Genomic DNA, 25231 nt, shown 5'->3' with positions numbered 1-25231 from the left:
CTTCAAACATATTTCTGATTTTCAGCCTGGGAAAACTAGTGAGGTTTTCTTTTCAAACAGGACAGTAAAGCTTTGAATGTCTTATCAGTCTGTGTCTAGAAATCTCTAATACACTGTATTCTTTCAACTCAGGCCTTAGATACGTGTGAAAAAGCATGAGAAATATGCTGACTTCATATATTAAAATCTTTCAAAATAAATCTTCTGTTTATGGAGTTTGGTTATTTAGATTTGCGTTTAGGTCTCTGCTTTAGATCAGAGGGAGGATTGCATGCCAGAAACTGTAATATTAGAAAGTTTCAAAGTGATCCTTGCTAAGCTTTCCTTGTATTTACCATATAATTGTGTGACAGATACTTAAATCAGTGCTGGTTTCCCTTATCCGTTTATGTGGTTGAATAAGAGTGTTATGAATGGGCAGACAAAAGCTCTCAGACTATTACTCTTCCTTTAGGAAACTGATCTAAAGAACAATGTGCCTCTTTTGGGTTTTGCTGTTGTGCAGCAGTCCTGGCCTTACCAGATCAGTCCTTTTTCTCTTCCATAATTAAGTGGAATATTCTTCCCCAAACTATTCTTACTCTGAAGTTTAATTGAGAATGTTCTTTACTTGCATTCCGATTGTGTTTTTACTGCACCTACAAGAAAGGGGCTGGGGCTGGGGGGGAATGTCTATATTTGTAATTTTTTAATTCACGTCTAGATTCATGTCTGTAGGTCTCTGTTTTATTTGTGACTTCTTGTATATGAACCCAAGCTAGAACTGACAGCTTAAAGATCAACTTGCTGTTTCATCTAACATTATTTGCCTAGCATTGCAAGCAAAGGTAAGTTTTCTACAACACAAGTGTCCAGGTGGTCTGGACATCCTCGAGAATAAAGGAAGCTCTTTTATAGGGTTTTGTTCAGTTCACATTTCCACTTCAGTCCTTTTTGAACCATTGCCTATGGTTTTATAACACTGAATCTCTCTCTCTTTATCTGCAAAGTCAAAGTAGTATTTGGAACCACCTTTTTCAAACACAAATGTGAGACACTAAGAATGTAGAATTGTCTCTTTATCCTTCTGTCTGGTGCTTTTGTACTCCTATGAGAAATTGGTGCCGTATTTTTGGATATTCACACTTCCTGATTGTGCCAATGGCTTCAGACTCCTCCGGTTCCAGGGAGATGGTATTTCTATCTTTAATACATACAAGTCAAAACATGCAACTGCCTTCTCAACTCCCTCAGAGCTTTCACAGGTTTATAGGCAAAAATGTCATCTGCCTTAGGCAAAGGAACCTGCCAAGCACTCTCCTGTTAAACCTTCCCTGTTCTTTTATGGATACCCTGTTGTCATCTGATGCTGCCTTTCTAGATGGGTAATCCTTCCTGGGGTATCCCAGAAATTGTTAAAAACACTTTTCTTCCTTGTGTGTGTGTGCAAACCTCACTGCACTCCAGCCTGCTGTGGAGCTATGAAGCTATGAATAGCCCAACACCTTAAAGCTTTGAACTCAGGTACAGGTAGAAAAGTGTGTCGATACCTTTCCTGAAATTTCCGGCTAGTAGCTGGGTTGCCAGAATAGTACAGCCTGTTCTGAGATCCTGTTTTGTTTCAGAAAGCCTGAGAAAAAGTATGTGGCAATTAATTTGACTCTGGTGAGCCATCTCATGGATGACTCTTGAGACGTGTCCTACAATGTAAGTCAGGGATAACAGCAATATTTATCAACAAAAATTATAGAGAGGACATTGTGGGGGTTTTTGGCTTGTTTTATTTTATGTGTGCTAATGAAAGAAAATGTTATCTTTCTAATGTAGTATTGGAAATAATTGCATTGAACACTAGCTGCTGCTGACACCTGCAAGCAACCTCATAGAGATACTGTTCTGGGCCTTACTTTAGCCTTCAAATTTAGAGGAACCATTGAGTCAAAACCTCCAGTGAGACAATGTTTGGTTTGTGCCTTCTGTCTTTTTGAAGCAGTACAGCAGATGAGTGGTCATTTGTCTGGGTCCTTGCAGCAAGCCTGCTTCTATCTCAGGATTGATGTGTATTTAGATTTTCTGTGTAGGTTGCATTTTCCTTTAGCTATTAAATGTGACAATGATACATAAGAACTAAGGAAGTCTGTGCCTGGATCCTGAGCCACTGTTGGGAGCATCTGCCTCCTATGCTGAGGTTCGTGGTGCTGGCCATCTGCAGGGTTACGGATCTTCTGCCTGGGGCTGGGAGCAAGAGGAGCAGTGGCAGAGGCACCTCCATCAGATTTGTCACACCCTGCTGCCCTTGCTCTACCAGCCACAATTCAGGGAAAATCACAATTCTGGCACAGAACTGCTGCACTAATCCCTTTTTTTCTTTTCTTTCCTTTTAGAGAGACCATCTTTTGTGAAGAGACCAAGTAATTTGGCTGTAACTGTGGATGATAGTGCGGAGTTTAAGTGTGAGGCAAGAGGTGACCCAGTCCCTACAGTAAGATGGAGGAAAGATGATGGGGAATTACCAAAAGCAAGGTGCAGTACATACAGTTGCCTTTTTAATGACATCTAGCTTGGCATATGATGTAGCCATTCAACATTTGACAGCTAACATTTCTTTTTCTTGAATGGAGGTGGCCTGGCTTGGTCTAATAAGACATTTCTAATTACCACTGAGCTCTGTTTGAAGTTATAATTTATATTGAAACTTAAGAACAGCTTGTTCTCAAGCTCTTGTTGTGACAACACATGACAAATACAATAAAAAAGAACTAAGTTCAGTCAGTAATATCTGATAGAGATTAATTCTTCACCTGAAGAGTCTTTTGTAATTACTAAAAGTTTTGGGGAATGTATAACAAATAGTAAATTAGATTACATCAAGAAGTGTGTATTGGAATTGCAATTGATAGAAAATGTAGGCTGGTAATGTAGAAAGCTGCCTTGGTTATACATGTGTTTGTTACTAAGTTTCCGATTAATTTTTTTTTTTTCTGTCATTGCTCTAATTCAGGCCAAAAAGTAAAGCACCTTATTAAAAAGAAATACATTCTGTAATAGATAGATAGATAATTTATTTATTTACTTTGAATTCTCAATTATGAGTTAAAAACCTATTAGGGGAGGGGATTGAAAGAAGAAACTCTGTAACAGTTGGCCCTGGCCATCCAAATGCAGCCTCCTATTAATCTAGTCTATAGCTCTAATAAAGACTATAGCATTTTTAAGAGAAAAATCGACTTCCCATAAAGAGAAACACATTGACTGCATTATACAAAGAAGAGAAAAAAGGTGATGAAAGGAGAGGAAATGGTAAAAGGCCACATTGTTCTTCAAAAAAAATTATTGGATGAATTGTGATTTGTCTTGGCTTTCAAGCAATTCTGATCTTCTTGAGAACAATATTTTCTTTTCAACCATATTTAAAAAAATCCTTCATTCAGGTGGAAAAATTATAGGAAAAATAATAGCTATTAGTAGATTTACTTGTTAAAAGAGTTCTAACAATTAAAACGCTCTGCGTTAGAGCTTTACGATTGTATTACACCAGTGAAATTCTACTGACGTCGGTAAAACTGACTGACGTTACAAATGAAATCAGAATAAGGTTTTCAAATGTTTAGGTATATTTTGCTTTTAAAACTTTATTTTTACCTTATCAATTTATAACAATTTATCTATATTTTTATTTCTATGGGAAATGTAGAAATAAAAATATTTGAGAGTAAACCCGCTGTATTTTTACCCTTTACAGAAATTGTACAAAGTTCTATTATTCCTATTCATTGTTTATTACTATGTATATTTAAAGATACGAAATCCGTGATGATCATACCTTGAAAATCCGGAAGGTTATGGCAGGAGATATGGGCTCGTATACTTGTGTTGCAGAAAACATGGTTGGAAAAGCTGAAGCATCAGCAACTTTAACAGTTCAAGGTAAGAATGTTTCTTTGCATAATATTCCAATCTAGAATAAAGTTGATTTTTTGCATGGCAACTTTATAAGTTGCTATACACAGACTAGTTGAGTCTAAACACAGCTATTAGAGTGGTGACTTATGCAGGAGCTCTATGCCGTGTTGTGAAAAGAAAATGCAAAAATATAATTTTGGTTTGAGTTGTATTCTTAAGAAATTGAAGCACTTTACATGTAAGGTTTTTTTGTAATCTTTCATTATGGTACTGGAATGAGGAACTGAATATGTTTTGAACTTCAGTGTGATCAGAATCACGTCACTTACCATCCTTGTATCTGAAACCCTAACAGAAAGAAGAAAACCAGTGTTAGCAAAAATTGTTTTAACTCAAAAAGAAAGAGTTATAAGTTCAAGTACCTGCCAATTTTTTTCAATTAAATGTAGTAAAGAAGTAGTGAATGATAAATCTGTTTGTATATCTTTTAATACACTAACCCAGACCACTGGAATTCCTGTTGCTTTTTCATTTTAAAAGCGTATTGTAGCACTACTGTTTCTGTGTAAGATAAAAATTCAGTGGAACTCAGTGAACTGATATGTATAAAAATCCTTCCTTGCCTTTATATACACAATCCAGATGTTCACTATTCAGATAATCCCTCTCTTCCTTTCCTGGCTAGCAGACAGACAATGATGTCATCCTGATGCTTTTTTCTAAGCACTGATGGTCCTTCTGTCCTTTTCTCTGTTCAGTGGGAATTAGTTATTATGAAGTTCTGGGGAAGTATAGGCTTAAAGTATTTTATTTGGTAACAGTAAATGACACATTTACTGTAACAGGAAAGGTCTTGTCCTTAATGTGCTCTCCTTTTTCCACCAGAAACATTTGGTGTCCCTAACATCTGTAGCTGTTAGGAAAATAGGAATTCTTTTGTTGAAGCTCTTATAAAATGAAGAATTTTGAGATGTTCTGTTTTGTTAGCCACCATGATGTTTATACATCAAAACTGATACCTTATGTTTGCAAAATAACCAGCTCTTATGCTCATTGTTTTAGAATAAAAGATTAACACGTGAGTAGTAGTAAGCAGAGTTTATTCAAAAGAAAAAGACTGAATTATTTTTTAAAATGGTGATTTGTTCTGAAGATCACATCTTATATCAACTGTTAATCTTATAAAATGTTAGTATTAAGAATATTTGCTTTATGACTGGTTGAGCAGTTACATATCTAGCAATAAACTATTGGTAGCCCTAATCCTTCGTAGTCCTATTCAAAATAATACGCAAACACATTCTTGTAATCCCATTTAGGTTAACGGTGCTGCTTAGGTATAAAATGACATAAGTATGTAGATGTTAGAGATCTGGAGTGAGATCTTTTGAATTTTGATAATGAAACGGTACTTTAAGAAACCTAATCATAACCTAAGTCTTGGTTCAACAAGATTTTTTTTTAAGTACTTGTATTACACAGTAGATATTTACATTGTAGCAGCTTTAGTCTGCAGATATTGTTATGGGATAATTTGGTTTCCCAGGGTGAATGGATTACCTCCTGAGCCATTTGTCTGTACTAATGTCTTCACAGAAGGGATTGATGTGAGAAACTGTAATGTGTAAGGCCAATTTGTAGTTGGTAATGTAGTAAGGTTTGATCAAAATCCATTGGAGTATCCAGGAGACCTAGTTTGGAGGGGGGGTGGGGTGGGGTGTGAAGACTCCTCTAGAAAAACATGCATTTTCCATTCAGATTTTTTCACATTTTTCCTTCTTTTTCCTCCTTCTCCTCCTCTTCCCTTCTCTACCTTCCTCTTCCCTTGTTTAAAAGACTTTTTTTTCCCAAAAGGGTCAGGTTTTTGACTGTGCTCCATCTAGAGAGGTCAATTTGGTCTTCTTGTTTCAGTGCTAAGATGACATTGATCTGACAGTTCATGGACGCACAGCTCTTTGAGGAGATTATTTTTTTTTTCATAAATAGTATTTTTTGTGTGTGATTTAAGGGATGGAAATGAAAAGTCTTTTCTGCACTTTTGGTAATTGTCACGTGATCTATTGACTGGAGGGTTTAAAAAATGTGTGTTCGGCTGTGCCAAATAGAGTTATTTTGGTTAATTATTTGTAAACAGAGGGCTATGTTGCAAATCATGGCCTCAGAAGCTACAGCTGCCACTGTGCAGACTTGTTAAATTCAGCAAAAGACAAAGAGAGGTTTTTGCTTGGTTTTGGGTCTGTCTGGGTTTGGTGTTTTTCTGGGGGGATTTATTTGGGGGGGCTTTCCCCCCTCAGTATCTCAGCAGTAGGCTGTGGTGTTTTCATGCCAGACGATATGCCAAAGAAAGAATATTGAGAGTTTTTAATGGTAACCCCACAAGATGCATGTCCGTGTTAGGAAAGAGGCAGTCACATCTGTCAAGTGTCTGTACAGTGGAACTGCGGCACTGAATGAAACATGGCACACAGCAGCAAGGGCTGTAAGCAGTGCTCTTCAGGACACTGCTCGGGCCCTAGGGTTGGTAGCACTGCTAAGAAGAGGACATATCCTCTTCTGTATTCCGCATTTTTCAGGCCTCAAGCACTGTGATTGACCTGTGTTATGTTCTGCACTATACAGGGTTATCTCGGGTATTAAAAGACAGAATGTGCAACACTGGGGCTAATTGAGATACCTAGGTGTCAAGGATGTGTTGATGAAACACGGCAAATAGCTAACCTGGTGTCTCAGCAGAGAGCTACCCTGGATCTGGCAGTATTATTACCTCCAGGTCAGCTCTGACCCTGCTTGACCTAGCAGGCACTGGAGTACATAGTATATGCCCTGCAGTGCTCCCTGTCTCAGGAAAACTGCACAGCACTGCCTCTGAGCTAGGGGAATGGGCCCAGTCTGTGTCCGTGGACTAGGAACTGTCAACTCAGATAGTTCAGCTATGTATAATAGGATGCTAGCTGTAGAAAACACAAAAGAGGGGAGGAAATATCAATTCCATTTTAATGTTCTTCCTGCTCATGGCACCAGCATCACAGATTCTGATTATTGGAATCACTATTTTCTTTTATACAGACTCCTAACTTTCAGAATTATAAGTGTGCCCTACATGTAGTACAGATGCTGTATTTTTATTGCAATTTCAGTCATGTTCTTAAACTGTATTTGGAGTTCTGTATTGATACAGAAGTTTGAACCCTTCACTTAATCTTTTACTATTGCAGCTTAAAAGCGTTTCCATCCTTGAAACTGTTTTGTCAAGTTATCTTATTTTCTCCTTCAAAAATTAAATAGTTAAAAAAAATGTAATCCTGCTGTTGTTTGCATTTTCCTAAAATTATGGTGTCTCGGTCCACTGTTTTCATTTTGCAGCAATGTGTAGTGCATATGTAAGGCATCCAGAGATGTTGCTAAATACATGTGGACGCATTTCTTTCAGGAGATAATTAATTATTAAATAAATACCTCAGTCAGTACAGTCAAGCAGCCCAGAGTACAATACATTATATCTTACCAAGTAGCTGATGTGCTCCAAAAAAGGGAAACAATGGCCAAAAGTGCATCTCTGGAGCCAGTGGATTTCCCTCTTGCTCTAGCACTAAGCAAGTTGGATATATTTATTGTGCATGTACGTAATATATACATAAGATGCTTTTCATGTTTTCGTGGAGATTTCTATTATGTAATTTGCTTTGTTTTATGCCTTGAAGCAAGACTGTAGAAATTATTATCTTATGTATCTAATTATTTTATATATATATAATTGAATCCCATGTTCCTAAGACACACAAAACTACCAAAAATGCATGCCTTAGAACTTCAGTTCTAAAAAAGAATTAGTCTTACCATTAATGCAAATACAAGTAGGGCTTCTTCAAGAATCTGTAGATTTCACATTTAATCATAAAAATACTTTTAAGTAAATCTAACAACCAAAGGTTTTACATATTTTTCCCTACTTCCATTTACTTCACTCCCATTTGCAGTACTTAACTAGGCTTTTTTAACATCTAATTTTATAATAAGTTTATAATTTATGCTGATACAAGCTTTACTCTCTGATACAAGCGGAAATTAACGGCTCCAGTGGAAGTCCTACTATGCAGTTGGGCAACAGCCATTATAGCAGTGACAATGCAGTTGCTACTCATCAGGAGTTAAAAGAGAAACAGGTCAAGTAGGTCACTTGACTTGAGGACTTGACAAGAATAATACCAACACTGCGGGTGTTGGTGACTGTTGGTCGGTCACCAGCAGGTTGGTAGTGAACAACAGTCCTCAAACTTTGAGTTCTTCTTAACTCTTCCTCCTCAAGCAGTAGCTCTGGAGGAGCTCGCAATACTTGTTACAGTGCCCTGCCTAATATGCACCTAAACATGCAGCAGCAGTGACTGAACTGTAAAATGTGAATTTTGCCATTCAAAGGCACTAATCACATTCAGTGATATCAGTTTGGCAGGAAAAAAGAATTCCTATGGAAATTATGCTGGCCAATTAATATTTTACAGTGGTGACCTTTGATATCAATGGTTTTTAGCGTATGATGTCATTAAATTTTAGGGTTAAAAGAGCTTGTCTGCAAGGTGGATAGTGAGCAGAACTTTTGATAAGTGACTTCTAGCTGTGATTTTGCTGTAATAGCCAACTGACAAGGAATTTTAATCTGAAAAGGTGGCACATGCTTCAGGTCTAGAATTGCCTCCTCCTTCCACCCCCTCTTTGTACAAAGTAGCTTCAAGGCACCATGTAAAAGATATCTATTTGATAAGACTTCTGGGTAGGGCTGAGAATACCACCCAAAAAGAAAAAGAATAGGATTTGCTCTTTTATCTGTCAGGTACCATATAAATGTTTCCACTGTGTCAGGCTGCTGGTACACATTATAAGTTGGCTGTAAATGTAATTGCTTTATAGGCATCTGAGCTACATCCATTAAAATAACAGACAAAACTCAGATTTTTATGGGATTATAAAAACACTGTTGATGTATATGGTGGTTAGTATGTGTTGCAGTGAACACCTCACAGTATCATGGGTGAATTTAACCACTTGAATTTTAAAACTAGGATTTGGATTTAAATCTGAACTTGTCTACATGGTCTTTCTTTAAGTCAGTATTTCTCCTTTTGAAAGAACTAATTTTTGGCCATATTCTGTCTTCAGTCCCCATGAAAGAGGAAGGAAGAATAGTGATTGTCATATGAACTTCAGGATTTTTTTAATTATTAAACTTTTTGCAGGGTGAGTGAGGGAAACCATCTCTTGTGATTTGTATAGCTTAAAGAGACAGCCTTTTCCCTCTTAATGACTGCTTGTAAACTATGACAGCGCTTCAGATTTCTGTCAAGGATCTGAGGAGTTTGACTGCCGCCTGTTTCTGGTGAAAGAATATAAATCTTAAAAGTTAATCGGAGGCAACTGAGGAAACTATCTGAAGAAGAGATCAGTGCCCTGAAGGTGCTTGTTCTAGTGATGCAAGTGATGAGCACTAAGATTTCTGGAGCATTTCTAGAATACAGATAAAAGAAGGAATCAGTAAATATTTCAGTGAAATTTAGAAAAAAAAATGATATATAGTTGCTTCAAATCCATGTAACTTATTTTAATAAGTAACTGCTTCCATGGTTTTTAAGTTTTTAAATGGAGTTTTATTTTTTTACACAGTCTCACAACAGTGACAGCAATTGCTTACAGGGAAATAACACTTAAAAACTTTTGAGATTCCTTCCTGCAATTTAGTACTTTGAAAGAAGGAATTGAGACAGATGTTTCTGAGGAAGTAGAACAGAAGGAGTCCAAATAATTTGGAGAAACATTACTACAAAAATAAGTTGAAGCTAGAGGCTTTCCTCCTGCTGAAAGGGTTTTATTTACTGTAAAGTTCTTAAGAATTCTACCTTTAATCACTCACTGCAGAGGACTGAAGAAAGTAGATTTATGTAGCATACTTCAGCACTCAAAAAGTAGCAAAGAAAATCTGAAGACTCTTTTCTAGTGCCTGCAATTTCCTAAATCCCATGGCTAGGGAAAAATCAATTGATTTTGTATCAGGCTTCACTGTTGCAGACGTTATTTTGTGACTGCTGTTCTAAAGATAACATTTCAATAGTTCTGTCTTTGGAACAGACAAAGTAGATTTTTACTACAAGTTGCTGAGTTTGCAGATTTTGGGTTTATGTATAAAATTAAATAGAGTGCAAGGAATAAAATTGTCATTGGTTGTTCATTAAACAGTACTTCTGCTATATGTTAATTCTGAAATAAACTTAGGCTTTATTAAATTATGTTAAACATCAATAAAAAGGTAATACACACCTTATTTTTGCCTTGTTAGTAATTTTCATAAGGACTATACAGTGATGATAGTGCACTCTCTTATTTTTGTTAGTTTACATGCATCATAAAAATCAGTCATCTCTGAATTGGTTCTTCACAAAAAAAACACTGACTTATAATATGGTGTTCAAACATTATTTTGATAAGCTGGTTTGAGTACCATTTGTTACTACGAATTATGTTTTGTTTGAGCACTAAAATATTTTATTGTTAGGTCTGAATAACACTCAAGAACTGATAATAAAGTATCTTGCAGTCTTTATACACAAACTAGATCACCTAGGAGGCTCAGTATCAGAATCTTCCAGTGCAAGAAAAAAACGGCTTCTTCAGGTTAAACCGCTAAATATCAAGTATGCTCACATTATTTTCTGCAGGAGGTATCTGCATGCTCTTCTTGTTCCTATGACCACACATTAATTCCCGACGTTTGGGGTGAATATTTTTTTTCCATTGAAGTATGGAATAGAATGAGAGGACTGATAAACAAAAAACCAAAGCTGTCTGGATGAACATCAGATTGCTTATCTTGTTCTCATAAATGTCCAGTGCTCTCTAAACACAGCATTGAAGGGGATTCTGTTCTCCTTGCATCTTTCAGTGGCATAATGAGAGCCCACTTAGGACTTGCATCTCCCCAAATTAAATAGCAGCTCTCTCTTTTGACACAGTTAAGGTAGCACATTGATACTTTGGTCTCAGTACAAAGGAAGAAGTCACCTTAGAGTTCTGCTGTGGTCCAGTCTTCCACCGTCTGATGGCCTTTTCTGTACCTCTTCCTTCAGAGTTCTTGGGTGCTCAGATCTTGTCAGATTTTTTTTCCTCAAAAAGTGTAACTAACCTGACTAAAGACTAAACCTTAAAACATGTTTGCTGATATCCTTAGACTATCATAGCTGCAGCAACACTTTTTTTTTCAGACTACCATCAATTTTTGACAGCATTGTCTTTTGGCAGAGGTGAACCAGTACTTCACTGTATGAAAATCAGGCTGAGTGTCCCTGAATATTTTTATTTTATTTTTGCACATTTTGTTTATTTCCTTCTGCGTATTGCATGCCCAAAATAACATTTTTTTAATGATCAGAATTTACTGCACTGTAGAGATTTATTGTCCTTCCATTTTTAGTGTGTGGTGTCCATTGATCATGGGACTTTGGCCACTTTTCACAAATAGCTTTACCTTATTATGAAGGGTGCTATGGGTTTCAAGTACTTCTTTCCAAGAAGAAAACTGTGCTACCATAAACAGCTGGGAAAAAAAATCCCACTTGGTTTCCTTTTCAGCTCTACTGTCTTTTACTGTAAGTCAAACAATGCAGTAGGAAGCTCCTAAGAATTCTTCAAATAGTATCCAGCTATCATACTTTTTTTTGTACTTTTGCACAGCTTATTTAAAATTTGTCTTAACTTTTTTCACTCTCTTTTAAAAGGCTTTAGTATAAATATTTGTAGCCACAACTACTTAGATTGCAGCACTGCCCAAAATTACCTTCATTCTTTTTAAACACAGGGGAAGACAACTCTTCTCTGAAAAGAGAAGCCTGGGAAACAGGACCCCACAGTTCACTGCATTACTTTCGTTTTTAAATAGATGGAATTAGACTTGTCCTGAGTGTGTTTTCTAAGTTGTATTTGGTTTATAGGATGGCTTAGGAGGACCCAGAGCAAGGAAGGGGGAGGGGAGACTAGGAGAGGAACTTCTGGAAGACCTTAAATCCCTATCTTCCTCTCTCTCTCTTCTAACCCCCATATTTCAGATTTCTCTTGTCACCTCAAGGCAACAACTACAGGATTTATAAACATTTTAAACGGCGTACTACGTGTATTAGCCTGAGGAGTGCTACCTTTTAAAACCACACTGCAAAGTCTATTTCCACAATTTTATTTTTATCATAGAAATCTTCATAGACTCCTGCAGAAGGAGAGATTATGAACTTTCTTATTTTGTAGCTAGTATCAGCAAAATCAGTTGCAAATCAAAAAAATCTCCTGTGAATGCATTTTACACACTGTTCTCTTCCCACAAATTTTTGCAGTAGGTTCCTCCCATACACACACATACAAACACACACACACGCTTGTGTAGCCCTTTTCATCTTGACTTTTTAAACGTTTTAAAGTGAAGATTCATTAGCCTGCTTTGAAGCAGACATTAAGATAATATAGTTCCACAGCTAAGACACAGCTGAGAGAGAGCCAGATTTTACTGCCAAGCCCTGTCAATTAGAGTTGAGGAGGGAAACACTTCTCAGCCTAAATTAAATCTCAAAATGGCCAGAAATCCATAAGGAGTCAATGCCCTTTGATAGCTCTTGAAAACAGAATAGCACCCAAGCAAGAGGTTTGATAATGCACAGACCTTGTGCTGTTTATCAGCAGAGGGTGGAGATTAAGCCACCAAAGAGAGTAGAGAAGCTTAGTGACATTTTAATGCCGATAATGAAACCAACAAACTGTTGAAACAAATTGCTTGTTGTTCCCTCTGCAGAGCTGAGACAGATACCTTCCTGCTTGCTGCAGGAGGGAGAGTCATTGATTCTGAATCCATGGCACTTTAAGTTGAACTCTAAAATTGGTTCTGGAGTTGATGATGTTGAACTGCCACACTGTGTGTGTTGTGACGTACGCGTTTAGGTACGTGTTCTAAAGTCATATCCTCACCTGTGTCTCTCTCTGGTATGTGTGCCAGCTCTAAATGCACTTACATTTTCAAGGCTTTATTTGTACTGTCAGCACCAAGGAGCAAATACTTGCCTTTTTTCATCATCAGACCACTTTCTCACAGAGCACATCAGCTCTCCTGAGTACACACAAGCACCTGCCCTTTTTCTCTGGGTACCAAGTCAAGAGGCGTAAGCTAAATCCAGCCTGCCAGGCATGTGCCCTGTGCTGAAAATGAGAGAATTTATTCTGTCCTGTATGGTCAGAGTGAGCTTCATGGTGATGTACCTACCGGGTTTCCAGATGGCAGCTGTCTCGTGGCTGCTGGCTCGGAGTGCAGCCGGGTGAGTGCACAGTGAGAAGTGCAGCTGGCAGCCCACCGGTACCCAAGAGTGGCACTTCCATGTAGGGCACAGACTCTAGCCAGCCTATTTCAAAGTTACTACCCAGCATGTGACAAGTCTTCACTATGCAGACTGAAGAGGGAATGTGGGTCAATTGCAAACAAAAAATAAATAAATAAAAAATAAAAACTCATTGGGGAGTATGTTGAGGAACACAGCAGCAAATCAATACTGAGATTTTCCACTTACTAACTTTTCTGTACATGAACCTGAAACATTGTTATGGGTTTCTAGGTTTCCACTACTCCTAAAGGTGATCTTACTATCAGAATTATTTTTAATACTCAGTCAACTGCTTGCTTTCCAATCAGTTAGATTTCTGTCTTCTTGCTTTTGGTAACTTTGAAGTTACCATAGTCACTGGTTCCTTTAAACTTAAGAAGTGCTCATCTGACACATCAGCAGCAATCCAAAACAGAATTTTTCCGGTCGTCATAAAAGTAATAAACCACAATCACTCCCTTGCTGGGGGTTTGGAATTACAAGTCATCACTTTTGATTTGAAACATCAAAAATCTCATGTAAACATTTTACCTCAACTATATGGCTGTGGCATGCTTGGCGCCAGACTGTTAGACTTTTCCTCAGAAGTTTGGACTGCACTGTGTCACACTTTGTGCTCTGGGACTACATACTGTGAAAGCATTCACAGTGAGTAAGGGTGTCCCAGCCTGGTCTTACATGAATGTGAACTTTAGCAGAAATTCTGGGAAAATACAAATTATTTATATATGAATCTAGACCTCCAAGAAATGACAGCTGAAAATAGAGAGACCAATGAGGGTGAAAAGCGATATACCCCAATTCTTTTGTAATGTACCTGGTGCTGTTTTCCCATATTTTTCACAGGTTGAAGGCAGGAGACAGCTGAATGGCAGCATTTATGTTTTTTCAGCACAAGAGATTTTGGCCTTTGTTTATTTCTCTGTAGAAGGTGATACTTTCCACAAATGGCTGCAGAGAGATGTGCATATCAAGGATATTGGGTGTTTCAGATTGCTTTGATAAGAACAAGTAGCCTACAAATCACTAGATAGGAAATGAAACATGGCACATTGTCTTAAACTATCACCCTTAATAATAGTTTTTGCAAAACACCAACATAAATATCTGGTAGTCACGTTGCAGAAAGGCATTCAATGGTCCTTGTTCAGATACTTGAAGGTAAAAAGTAGTTAATTAGATTTCAGAGTTTAGCAGGCTTAGCAATGAAACAAATTTATGAACAAAGGAGGTTGGCAGCATTTTTGAGTTTTTGTTTGGAATTAGGGAAGGAATTGGAAAATAAAATTGTTCAGAATTTCTTTACTTTTATTAAAGAGTGAGCAGTCAGAGTTCGACCAGTTTGCTAAACAAACTCAGACTCTCACACTTCCTCTGCATGTAACTCTACTACCCAAATTTTCTGTATGCATTCATTTCAGACAGAGGTTATAAACAGTGGGTTTCTCACCCACTCATTTCATACCAAGATTATAAACAGCTGAGTTTCAGCCATTCCGTAGAACTGCAATGCTCCATGACAGATAATGTAGCTATCGCTATTCTATCTCTGTTGCTAGTTCTGGAGTTTCTCCTCTTGCACTGTCTGCCTGGCCAGCCACATCAGAAATCCCTGCTCCCGAGCTCTGCTGTCTCTTCCAGTGCTTAAGCTTGTACTCACATCCCACCTCCTACCAGTTTTTTTCTACAGGCACATTCAACCTCTGATATTTTTCACTTGAACTGGGATTAATGTATCACAAAATTAATTGAAGGCAATCTAAATTTCTTTGTAACTGCCATTTCCTAGATTAGTCATATGGCCAAAGATGTATACAGAAGCTAAAGACTGTGTATAAGCTTGATTGTTGAATGTAATTATTGGCCTGAAGACTGGGATTGTTTCATTTCTGTAGTGTAGAATTATACTTTCTTGCTTGCTTTATACTAGCCTCTGTGGGTATCAAGCAGTCCTTGAAGATGTGAAGATTTTTGTTTAAATAATAAAAAATGAAACACATTGAGCTTAAATCAAAAGTATTCAGCTTGTGTCAGCTGAATAACAAAATATATTCTGAGCACCTGGAAGGTATTCATAAATAGTAATAGTCAGAACAATAATTAATGAGTATTTAATATGCAGAACAAAATACTGTTTAGTAATTAAGTACCACCTTGAATCTCAGGATCTGAAAAGCACCTTATTAGTATAAATGAATGAAAAGTTCTATAATTTTACTCTCTTTGAGACAGATAATCACTACCACAGCTTTCAAGAATGGAGTACTTGAAATTTATAGCTTGTCCAATATCAGACTAAGAATTAGACACAACCTTGTAACATTTAATTCTGAATATGAGGAAACCAATGAGTTACAGAGAAACAGTAGATCAACATTTGCATTCACCTTTGTGAGAAGAATTACAAAATGTGTTATTTAGAGATGTAGGCATTACACACAGGATGTTGAGGTCTCATATGTACCTGTGAGGAAGGGCTGAGAGAATGGTGCTTGCACAGCTTGGAGGAGAGGTGGCTTCAGGGCGGGGGGGCCTAACAGCAGCCCCCAATACCTACAGGGAGGTTGTCTGTAAGACAGAGCCAGGCTCGTCACAGTGGTGCATGGTGGGAGGACAGAGACAAAGGGTTTAAGTAGAAACAAGGGAGAGCGAGGCTGGATATGAGAAGCAGTCTCTTCACCGGGTGGACAGTGGAGAGTGCTTAGGGGAGCAGGTTGCCCAGAGAGGCTGTGCATTCTCAGTCCTTGGAAGTTTTCAAGACCCAACTGCATCAAGCCCTATGCAACCTGCTCTGACCCTACAGCTGACCCTGCTTGAGCTGGAGGTTGGACTAGAGACCTCCGAGGTTGCTTCCAACCTGATTATCTTATGACCCTACAATACTACATCTGTCAAATACAACAGTTGCTCCATTCATACCTGGCAACTATACTAGTGTGTAGTTTAAGTCCTAAAACTGCAAATTCCTACTCCTGCGAGTGGATTTAGTGATACCAATAGTCCCAGTGAGGTTGACAGGATTGCTGGCAAGAATAAGGCATTGAAAGATCACATCACTAGTCTGGAAACCACTTTTCTTTTGGTTTTTGTTCAGAGACTGGACACGTCTTCCCTGAAAAACCTCTACCATCAAACAAATTATTTGAAAGGCAAAAACATTATTCCTTTGGTATTTGTGGTTTTACATGCTAACTTCCGGTCTTTACAAACAGGTTATTCCCCCTAATTGCCATGTGAAAAGCCATGATTAACATAGGGGAAATTGATTTACTTTATAATTGAAACTGCTGTCAAATAAAATGTGCCATAATAGAGAAAAAACTAATTACTTCTCAGTTTTAGTAACCTTAGATATCAATAGGATGTAAATCAAACTAAGAAAGTGGTCTTTGTTGTAGTTGTTGCTATTATTGTTGTTCTTTTAAACCACATGATGTTCCTCTGACAGAACTGTTTAAATTTTTCTATGAAATTTCACCCTTTGCTCTTGCCACAGATTTGCAACCAATGTGATGCCCTGTTTCTACAGGGATTTATTTTCTTGTACCGGTATCCCCTCTGTTTTTACAGGTGGACAAAAAAAATACATTTGCTTGACAGGGTTATTTTCAACCTACAATAACAAAACTGTCTGGTAAAAAGAAAAGTGGAAATTCAGCACTTAGAAGTTAATTTAATTTGTAGAAATGTAATTGAGCAACCAAGACAGATTTCTATCTGCTAGAAATTTTCAAGTGAGCTTTCGGTAGAGGGCTTAGGCAGCTTTGCATTGCTAACAAGAAGGCTGAACTTTTCTCTTTGTGTCACTACTTGAGTAATGGAAAATTGATAATTTAGAGTTACTTCCTCTGTGCAAGAGTTGCATCCCATTAAGTCGCTTATCAGGCTATTTCATGTAGAATATGAGTTGTGTTTTATGGAGAAGCATTTCTAATTCCAGAGCAGGTCAGACCATAACTGCAAGTTTAGCAGAGAGCTTTTAATTTAAAAAGGAGTGGTTACTGGGTAATGCACTCACACACAATCAAGAGTAGCTGGGAGCTGAGTTTTGGGGATGAGCATATTTCTCTCAGGAATTCTTGTGTATCATTTCTTGGACAATTCTGTTACAAATCATAGACTTGCAGATAATCTTAGCAGAATAATGCATGCTGATTTTCTCTTTGAGAAATACTGAAACCCACACACTTAAAGAAGGCTAATTTACATCCAGAATACTTGCTTAAAATTGAAACTCAAATCTTTGAAAAAGGGTAATTTCAACTTCCTCTATCTGGGATTATTTCCTAAAAAAATGTCTCTAATAACATAAACCCCGAATTCTCTATATGATCTGGTTTTGGCACATTCAGTTGCAGCTTCTTAGCTTCAACATGATCCAAATTCCAATATTATATCTGATTCTCTTTCTGCTTCATTTTCATAATACATCTGGAGTCCTCTGTATTTATTTGAACAGTAAGCCAGTATTCCTCATGCCTAATGAATGTTTTCGGACTCAATATTATTAGTTTCCTCCATGTGTTTTATCAGAGGATGGTCTATTGCACATGCTTACCTACTGGATATGAAAGTGTACCCTGCTGCACAGTAGTTGTTTTACTCTCAACTTAAAGCAATAAGACCAAAGTGTTGAAGGACTTGGTAATTGTAATGTTAAAAAAAATTACATATTTTTGGACATCTACTGTAAATACCTTATATGAACTACCTTTTTTTGATGGACTTTTTTGTCAGTATCTGTGTATATTTTCAAAATGCATGATTTTTACATTTTTATTTTCAATCTGTTCTTTCAATTAGTGATATGTGGTTGGAATGCTTTCTAACATGCCCTTCTTTTATAGTGAAGTTAGCCTGCCAGGATCTGTGCCATTTCAAAGTTTATGAAAATTTTCAACTATAGTTGGAAGATAATTTAATATTGGATAATTTATCACTGACAATTTCTGTTGAAAAAACTAATATTTTGCAATAAATCTCTGGTTTTGAATATTTTAGTGAAATTGAGAAGGGGGCAAGAAAAGGGTTAAGAATCTTTTCAAATCAATTTTAATTGTAGTTTATTTTAGATTTGCAGTTCAATAGTGAGCATTATGACCTTGATACAGCAATCTTATACTAAAGAGATTGGTGTGTGGGCTAAATGCCTCAGTGTATTACTAATTTTTTAATAAACTTCCTTTGTAATAGCTGTTAGCCTCAGAAAAGTATTTTCCATTTGTAGATGTTTGGATGCTTTAGAAAGGGTGTAAATGTCACTGTTCCATTTCACCAATGTTGCAGATTGATACTTATTGAAGATTTCAAGTTAATTTTACCGTGGAAAGCTCTTGGTGCAGAGAAATAATGATAACATGAAAAAAAATTTACTCAAGGTTACACAACAGTTCATTGGAAAGGCTTGGAGTAGAAGCCAGGTTGCCTGACTATTATTGCAGGCTGTTACCCATTTTGCTCTATAGCCTGCTTTCAGCATTTGATAGAGAATTCTGCTTAAAAATCAAATAAAAAATATGTTTCAACATTTTAAACCTATTTTTCATATATCAGAATATATGTGTGCTTCCTAGGGTCCTTACCAAGGATCCTTTTTATTTATTTATTTATTTATTTTGCTTTATTCTTTGCTTTGTTTCATGTCTATTCAGTTTTATTTATTCCATGTTTTCTTTTTGTTTTGTTTTTGTTTTTAGTTGTGTCTGGTAAGTTGAAATTTTATTGGCCATCTTCTAGTCATCGTATCACTGTGACGGGAACTTCTCCTCCCCTTCCCATCCATCCCCTTCCATGTCCTTCAACCAGTCAGCTCCCACCTTTTACTTGTTATTGACAAGACACATCGCACAGAATAAATTCTGCATGAAGTATGGGTAACTTAATGGCAAAGAGAAAGGTAATGGGTTGCTAACTTTCTGTCTGTTTTTACATGATGTAATGAGTCAAAACCTAATGTCTTCTTCCTTCAGTGACTGCATTAGTTGAACTTCAAAGTGTTCTATAAAAAATTATTTTTGTTTTAAAGATCTCAAGGATAGAAGTTGTTCTTAAGTGGATTATTATTTCAGCATCTTTTACAGTATATTCATCACATACCACACGTATGTGACCTAACGTGTGAAAGCAAACTGAAGTTAAAAAAAAGACAGTGAAAATGCTTCCAGTACAGAGTACATTAAATTATGGAATTTAATAATGAAGTTTCACTTTGCCCTGTTTTAATTCTTCTGACATTGAAGCTAACAGGATTTTTATTATTTACCATAATGGCATTTAGAATAATATGCATATGCATATTATGCATATATATTTAGAATAAGATACATACAAAATACATATTTAGAATAATATCTAGAGAAAGATATACCTATTTACATTTTATAAATTCTACCATGGTTACGTGGAAGACTGAATTTCCCTTCATTTTTTGTGTTCAGTCGTCCATGAACAGTTCTCTTCAGGTACTAGAATCACAAGCATTCATCTCTTCCTCCAGTGGTTAGAACCATTTTAATCTCTTTATAGCTGTACCCTTTCTCAGTTTCAACAAAATCTGAAACCTTATAAATCCTATGCACTAGCACAGGATTTAGAAACCCTCAGTTCCATTTTGTGTGGCATTGTGTCACAGATTAGTACAGAACCAGCCAAGACCTAAATTTCACTATATGCTAAATTTATTCTTATTATTAGAATCCAACAGCATAACAAAGGTGCTTCACCCTCATCTCCATTTTCCCCATCGTACCTTACAACCCTGTGGCAAAGCCCCAACAGTTTTACCTTCTATTCTGAATTAAACATGCTGTCATGTTAAAGTCTTCCCACATCTTCTTCCAAGGTATTGACGGAATGTTTCAGAGCTAAATATTTTGAAGTCTGCTAATACCTGGAGGTCAATCTTACCTTCAGTTTGGGTGGTTTCTTATCTAAGGTAATTCTAGGAAAGGTAGCATTTGCATCCAAATATAAGTAATAATATGTTGTGCTTTAAAAATTCCTCCCAAAGCAGGAGGGTCATAGGAAGAATATATTCTAATATGAATTCAATAGGGAGCAGAGACACAAGGCATGAGGAACAGGTAACTGAAAGTATTGGCCCACAGGAACACTGAAAGCAATTTTTTTTAGAAAGGACTTTGAGTGTTACTGAATTCACTCTAGATAAAGCCACAATTACTTGACGTTTATAAAACACATTGAGTGATATCTTTAAATTATATGATTCACACTCTTTTTAAAGGAAAATCTTGTAAATACAGAAATGTTTGAAAGGAAAAAAAAAAAAACAAAAAACAAAACCACACCAAAACCATATTTGAGCTATTACAGTCAGATTCAAAACAGCTCCTTTATTCTCAACTCAAAGAAGAGGGAGAGGATAATTAATTTTGGACAGATGATCAGAAGGAATTGGAAATGAATAAGTAAATGGACTTGCATTTAATGCACATTTTTCAAGAAGTGAGAGTTAACAGCCTATAAAACAAGATAGATTTTTTTTCTGTGCTAGCTCCATCAAGATATCTAGTGCTATTGTCTATGCTGATTTTTTTTTAATGTGACTGACATTATTTTTTTACTTTCTTTTTACTACTGGATGAAGGGGTTGTTGAAGTCTGTATAAATCAAACAGTTTGGACAATGCTGGCAGTATTTATAATGTTAGGCTGAGCAGATGTTTCAAATTTCCCTTCATTTGCATATATATTTTGTTTGAACATGCCCTTGCCTATGTAAATGAGGAAGACATTTAGCTCTGCTGTTCCTTTAAATTCATTCCTTTCCAGTAATTGGACTGAAGATTTTAAGTGGTTATAATTTGTTCAGTAGTATTTCTGGGGCTTTTGACTTTCAGGTTTTTTGAGACCCCGACTACACCAAAAGTCTCTTATATAAGCAATTAAGGGCTTCTTCTCTATTCAGTTTTCCTAAATCAAAGATGATGACTTTTGTGCATGTAAGCCTGAATTCATAGTGACTCAACAGTGTTTATTGCAGCCCTTGACAAAGTGTGGCCTGTGGGCCTGTTGTTCCTCAAAGATTTCTCCATTCTGACTTGCAGCTGTACTCCTCCTTTAAAAATCAAATTGTAACAAATTTGTTCGTCTTGGTGACTTGCTCTGCAAGTTGTCTCATTAAGTCGGTGGGGACTTACTCCCTTGTATAAGCGGTCAGTAGTAAAAGTACATGATGCGCACTCAGAGCTTTAACTGGGAGGCCCAGCAACAGAAAAGATGATCTGAGTGATGCTGAAGCTGTGGCTGTTAGACGGATGTTTTTTTGTGCTACCTCTCCTTATTAAAGGAACTTAACTATTCTGTTTTACACCACTTAAAGTCAGTAGGCAAACTGTGCTTTCAAATAGGCTAACTTTGGTCTTCTGATAGTAGTATGATTTTTTTTTTTTTTTTTTTTTTTTGGTATTTTCCTTTCAGAGCCTCCACAGTTTGTTGTAAAGCCTCGAGATCAGGTAGCTGCACTGGGGAGAACGGTGACTTTCCAGTGTGAAGCAACTGGAAACCCTCAGCCAGCCATCTTTTGGCGGAGAGAGGGAAGTCAGGTAAAACAGCCTTTCTGTCCCTTCTTCCTGGCAGTTTCTTGAAGAGATGATGTCACATGAGAGAAAAATACTTTAATTATTGTTTTAAAGATGTGGAAAATAAGTCTAGAGTTTGGAGATACTGGATATTTCTCGACTTCTAAGTCACATACATGCTAGGTGATGTCAGCCTTACAAGAATGGATATCTATGTTTTGCTCAATCTCGCATTTTCTCTATGAATGTAAAAATAAATCTATGAAACAACGAGAAACATTCCATGAATGTTTCCATTCCATTTTCACTACTATGAAAATCTTTTTTCACCTGACAGGGAGAACTTTTAAGAGATGTAGAGATGACTAATGCTGAAGTTTGTTTGAACTCCCAAACACTCCCAAATTTTCAGAAAGTTTGGCTCTGGGTGTATGGTGCAGCTCTTAGTTTGCCATGTGTTTGTCTGTGGCTGGCAAACTAAACAATTTGCTGTATTGATCTGCATCACTGCATGGATAGGGCTCTTGTTTGGGGCTAAGGAGATCTACTTTCCCACTCAGTCATTTGGCTGACAGGTCATACCTGAATAGGTCATTTTTTCTCCCAGCTTCCTTATTTGAATGGGAGGAAAAAATATTTTCAGCTTCTTTGTAAAGGATCTTGAATGCCAGTGGGTGAAACACAATATAGCACAGCAAGAGAATCACAGTTTTCTTTCAGAGTCATCTTTTGAAGGAGGGATGTGACACAAAGTATTCTTTATTGGAAGGAAAGAAGGAATATGGGATTCTAGCTTTCCTGTGAATGAAGGAATGAATGGTGCAATAGCATATGACAGGGTTCTTTGTGTTACAAAACAATAAGCCAGAGAAATTGAGAACGCTTAGAGATTGGCTTCTTTACTCCCTTCACAATATTTCTGTGTACCTATCTAAGTACAACTAGACTGCTAACCAAATTTAGATTATAATCGTCAATGGTATACCAGTATATTATGTTTGTATTTTTGTATGACCTGGATTTTTTTTTTTTTTCTTCGCCAAGTGTTGTGTAGTACATAAATTTTCTGGCTCATTTTTGACTCTGAGTGGTGACCACCTGTCATGATCGAGGGAAGTGGAGGAAGAGGTCAATGAATAGGGTTTGCTAATACTGAAGTAGAGGATGTTGTGTCTCATTCCTTTGGATGATTTTTGGAAATGCAAAAGGTAGTTAGGCAGGAGAGAGAGATAAAAAATAGCCTCTGTGACCTTAAAGTATTCTCATTCAGAAATTGTTCGGCCAGAGGTAGAAATTCGGAATCACTATTTAGTGTAAAGTACTTGTATTGTTTTGATTGGAGTTCTGATTCTTGAACACTGTTAGTAAATACTGGGTACTTCATGCCAAAACACTCTAAGTAGAAACTGGCATAGGACTTAATTCTATATCATAAGACTTGTTATAGAACACAAACACCATGATTAGAGAAACCTAAACCGTATCTCTTTTTAAAAAACTGCTCCAAAGGCAAAAGTTAAACTACAAATAAGTGAACCAACATCTGCATTTAAATGAAATAAATAGAATGCCCTGGAGTAAGTTCTAAAAAAGGATGTTAAAGCAAATTACTTGGGTTCATGACAGTTGCTTGCACCGTTATGGTATCTGTACATATGACATCTTTGCTAGTACCTGTTAAACTGTGTAAAGCCCAGCATTGACCACAGAGGGTGTTAGAGCAATCCTAAAAGAGTTGCACAATTATATATGCATATCTGCACCTATTTTATCACAAAAACTCCTATAAAAGCTATGCACATTGAGATATAGACATGCTTAAGATATGTAGAGCAGAATGTTTTATATATAATGTGAAAAGATTAATTTGTTTAGATACATTAAAGTTAAAATTACTGATGTCTGAATTTATTTAACCCTTTTTTCCCCACTTTCTTTCCTATACATCTTTTAGAATCTGCTTTTCTCATACCAGCCCCCTCAGTCATCCAGCCGATTTTCAGTTTCCCAGACAGGAGACCTCACTATCACCAATGTCCAGAGATCTGATGTTGGGTACTATATCTGCCAGACTTTAAATGTTGCAGGAAGTATCATAACAAAAGCCTACTTGGAGGTTACTGATGGTAATGATACCTTTATTTTATCATTTACAAGTTTTTATTTTTATTTCAAGACAGCAGTGGGAAGATATGACACCACTTTGAAATCTGCTTTGCATAAATAGAGATTGCTTGTGTCTTTGAACATAAAAATCCTGGTTTGGCCATCTCATCTCTGTCAGGGGTTTAAAATTTTGGATATTGTGTAACACTATGTTTCCATTTTGTATTTAGTAAGTATACTTCTGTTTATGGATTTTTTGTCAGATCTGTTAATTTATCTGGCTCTTTTTTAGTTTCCCCCACTAGATTTAGTTTACTTTCAGATTGCTTGCTGCCTAGCTCTTTATTGCTATTATTGTGTGTCCCTTTGCTTAGCATCTCCATTTACCTGTTTTTTCCCTGTTTTTTAATATTGTAGTATAGCAAGGAAAAAAACTCAGCCTGTATGCAAGTCAGTACAATAACATACAAATGGATATTATTATACATTCCCTTTTAGGAGCAGTTGGGAAAAAATTAAGATGAAAAAGCTTCAGGGAGCATGACTGCAAACAGTAATATATGCTGATGTGAGGCCAATTTGCCAGTTATCAGAAATACTTCATAACAGCAGAAATACTTCATTTAATAGCAAAGTACACAGGAAAAATAATAATCTTAAAAAGAGGTTAAGTGCAGTCTGTGGAGAGACTTGAGGGAGGGAAGCTGTTGTCTGAGAAGAGTTTCCATAAACTAGGCCTTTGCCCTACAGAAAACATAGAAATAATGCAGTACTAGAAACATGCAGTGAACCTGCAGAATAAAATTGTTTATTTACACCCACTGGATTGAGATTGTTTGGAGCAGTAGGATTGCTTCCTTTCTGGTTTCTCACAAGTGGTAAGCCACATTTCTTAATCCACTTTTATCCATTTTTTGCTGGGGAGAAGGCCATGGCAAGGTGAGAAATAAATTTTTAAAAAAGAAAATTAAGAGGTTTTTAGTTACTGACCTGTGCCATCTGAACTTGGAAAAAATCAAATCAATTTAAATGTATTTCCTTTACTATGACTATATGCTCTGGATTGGTCTGATGGGTAGTTGTTTTGCATAATGTCTCGGGACAATATTGTTTTGGTATTTCTATAAAAGTGAAGGCAGGATATGCAGAATGATACCCTGGTATTACTAACGGTAATAGGAGTTGCCATCAACTTCAGTGGCACTTAAATTAGCCATGGATTTCAGTGGCATTAGATTTCTCCTATAGAGCACAGATAGGTCAGCCCTTTACCACTGACAACTACAAAGCTCTTTACAGATTTGTC

The 25231-nt window shown here is 36.8% G+C and overlaps 1 protein-coding gene across 1 annotated transcript in view; it reads left to right on the top strand.

Annotated features, from left to right (window-relative positions):
- ROBO1 (roundabout guidance receptor 1) overlaps positions 1-25231 on the top strand; it is a 328596-nt gene that overhangs the window by 243191 nt on the left and 60174 nt on the right. The window contains exons 5-9 of the mRNA XM_075033941.1: positions 2364-2502; positions 3779-3906; positions 6188-6196; positions 21719-21843; positions 23774-23945. Coding sequence (XP_074890042.1) covers positions 2364-2502; positions 3779-3906; positions 6188-6196; positions 21719-21843; positions 23774-23945 — 573 coding nt within the window. The remainder of the gene's footprint in view (positions 1-2363; positions 2503-3778; positions 3907-6187; positions 6197-21718; positions 21844-23773; positions 23946-25231) is intronic.

Source organism: Buteo buteo, chromosome 8 (genome assembly GCF_964188355.1).
Source record: "Buteo buteo chromosome 8, bButBut1.hap1.1, whole genome shotgun sequence".
NCBI lineage: Eukaryota > Metazoa > Chordata > Aves > Accipitriformes > Accipitridae > Buteo > Buteo buteo.
Note: the sequence above shows the minus strand (reverse complement) of the source record. Positions and strands in the feature narration are given on the sequence as shown.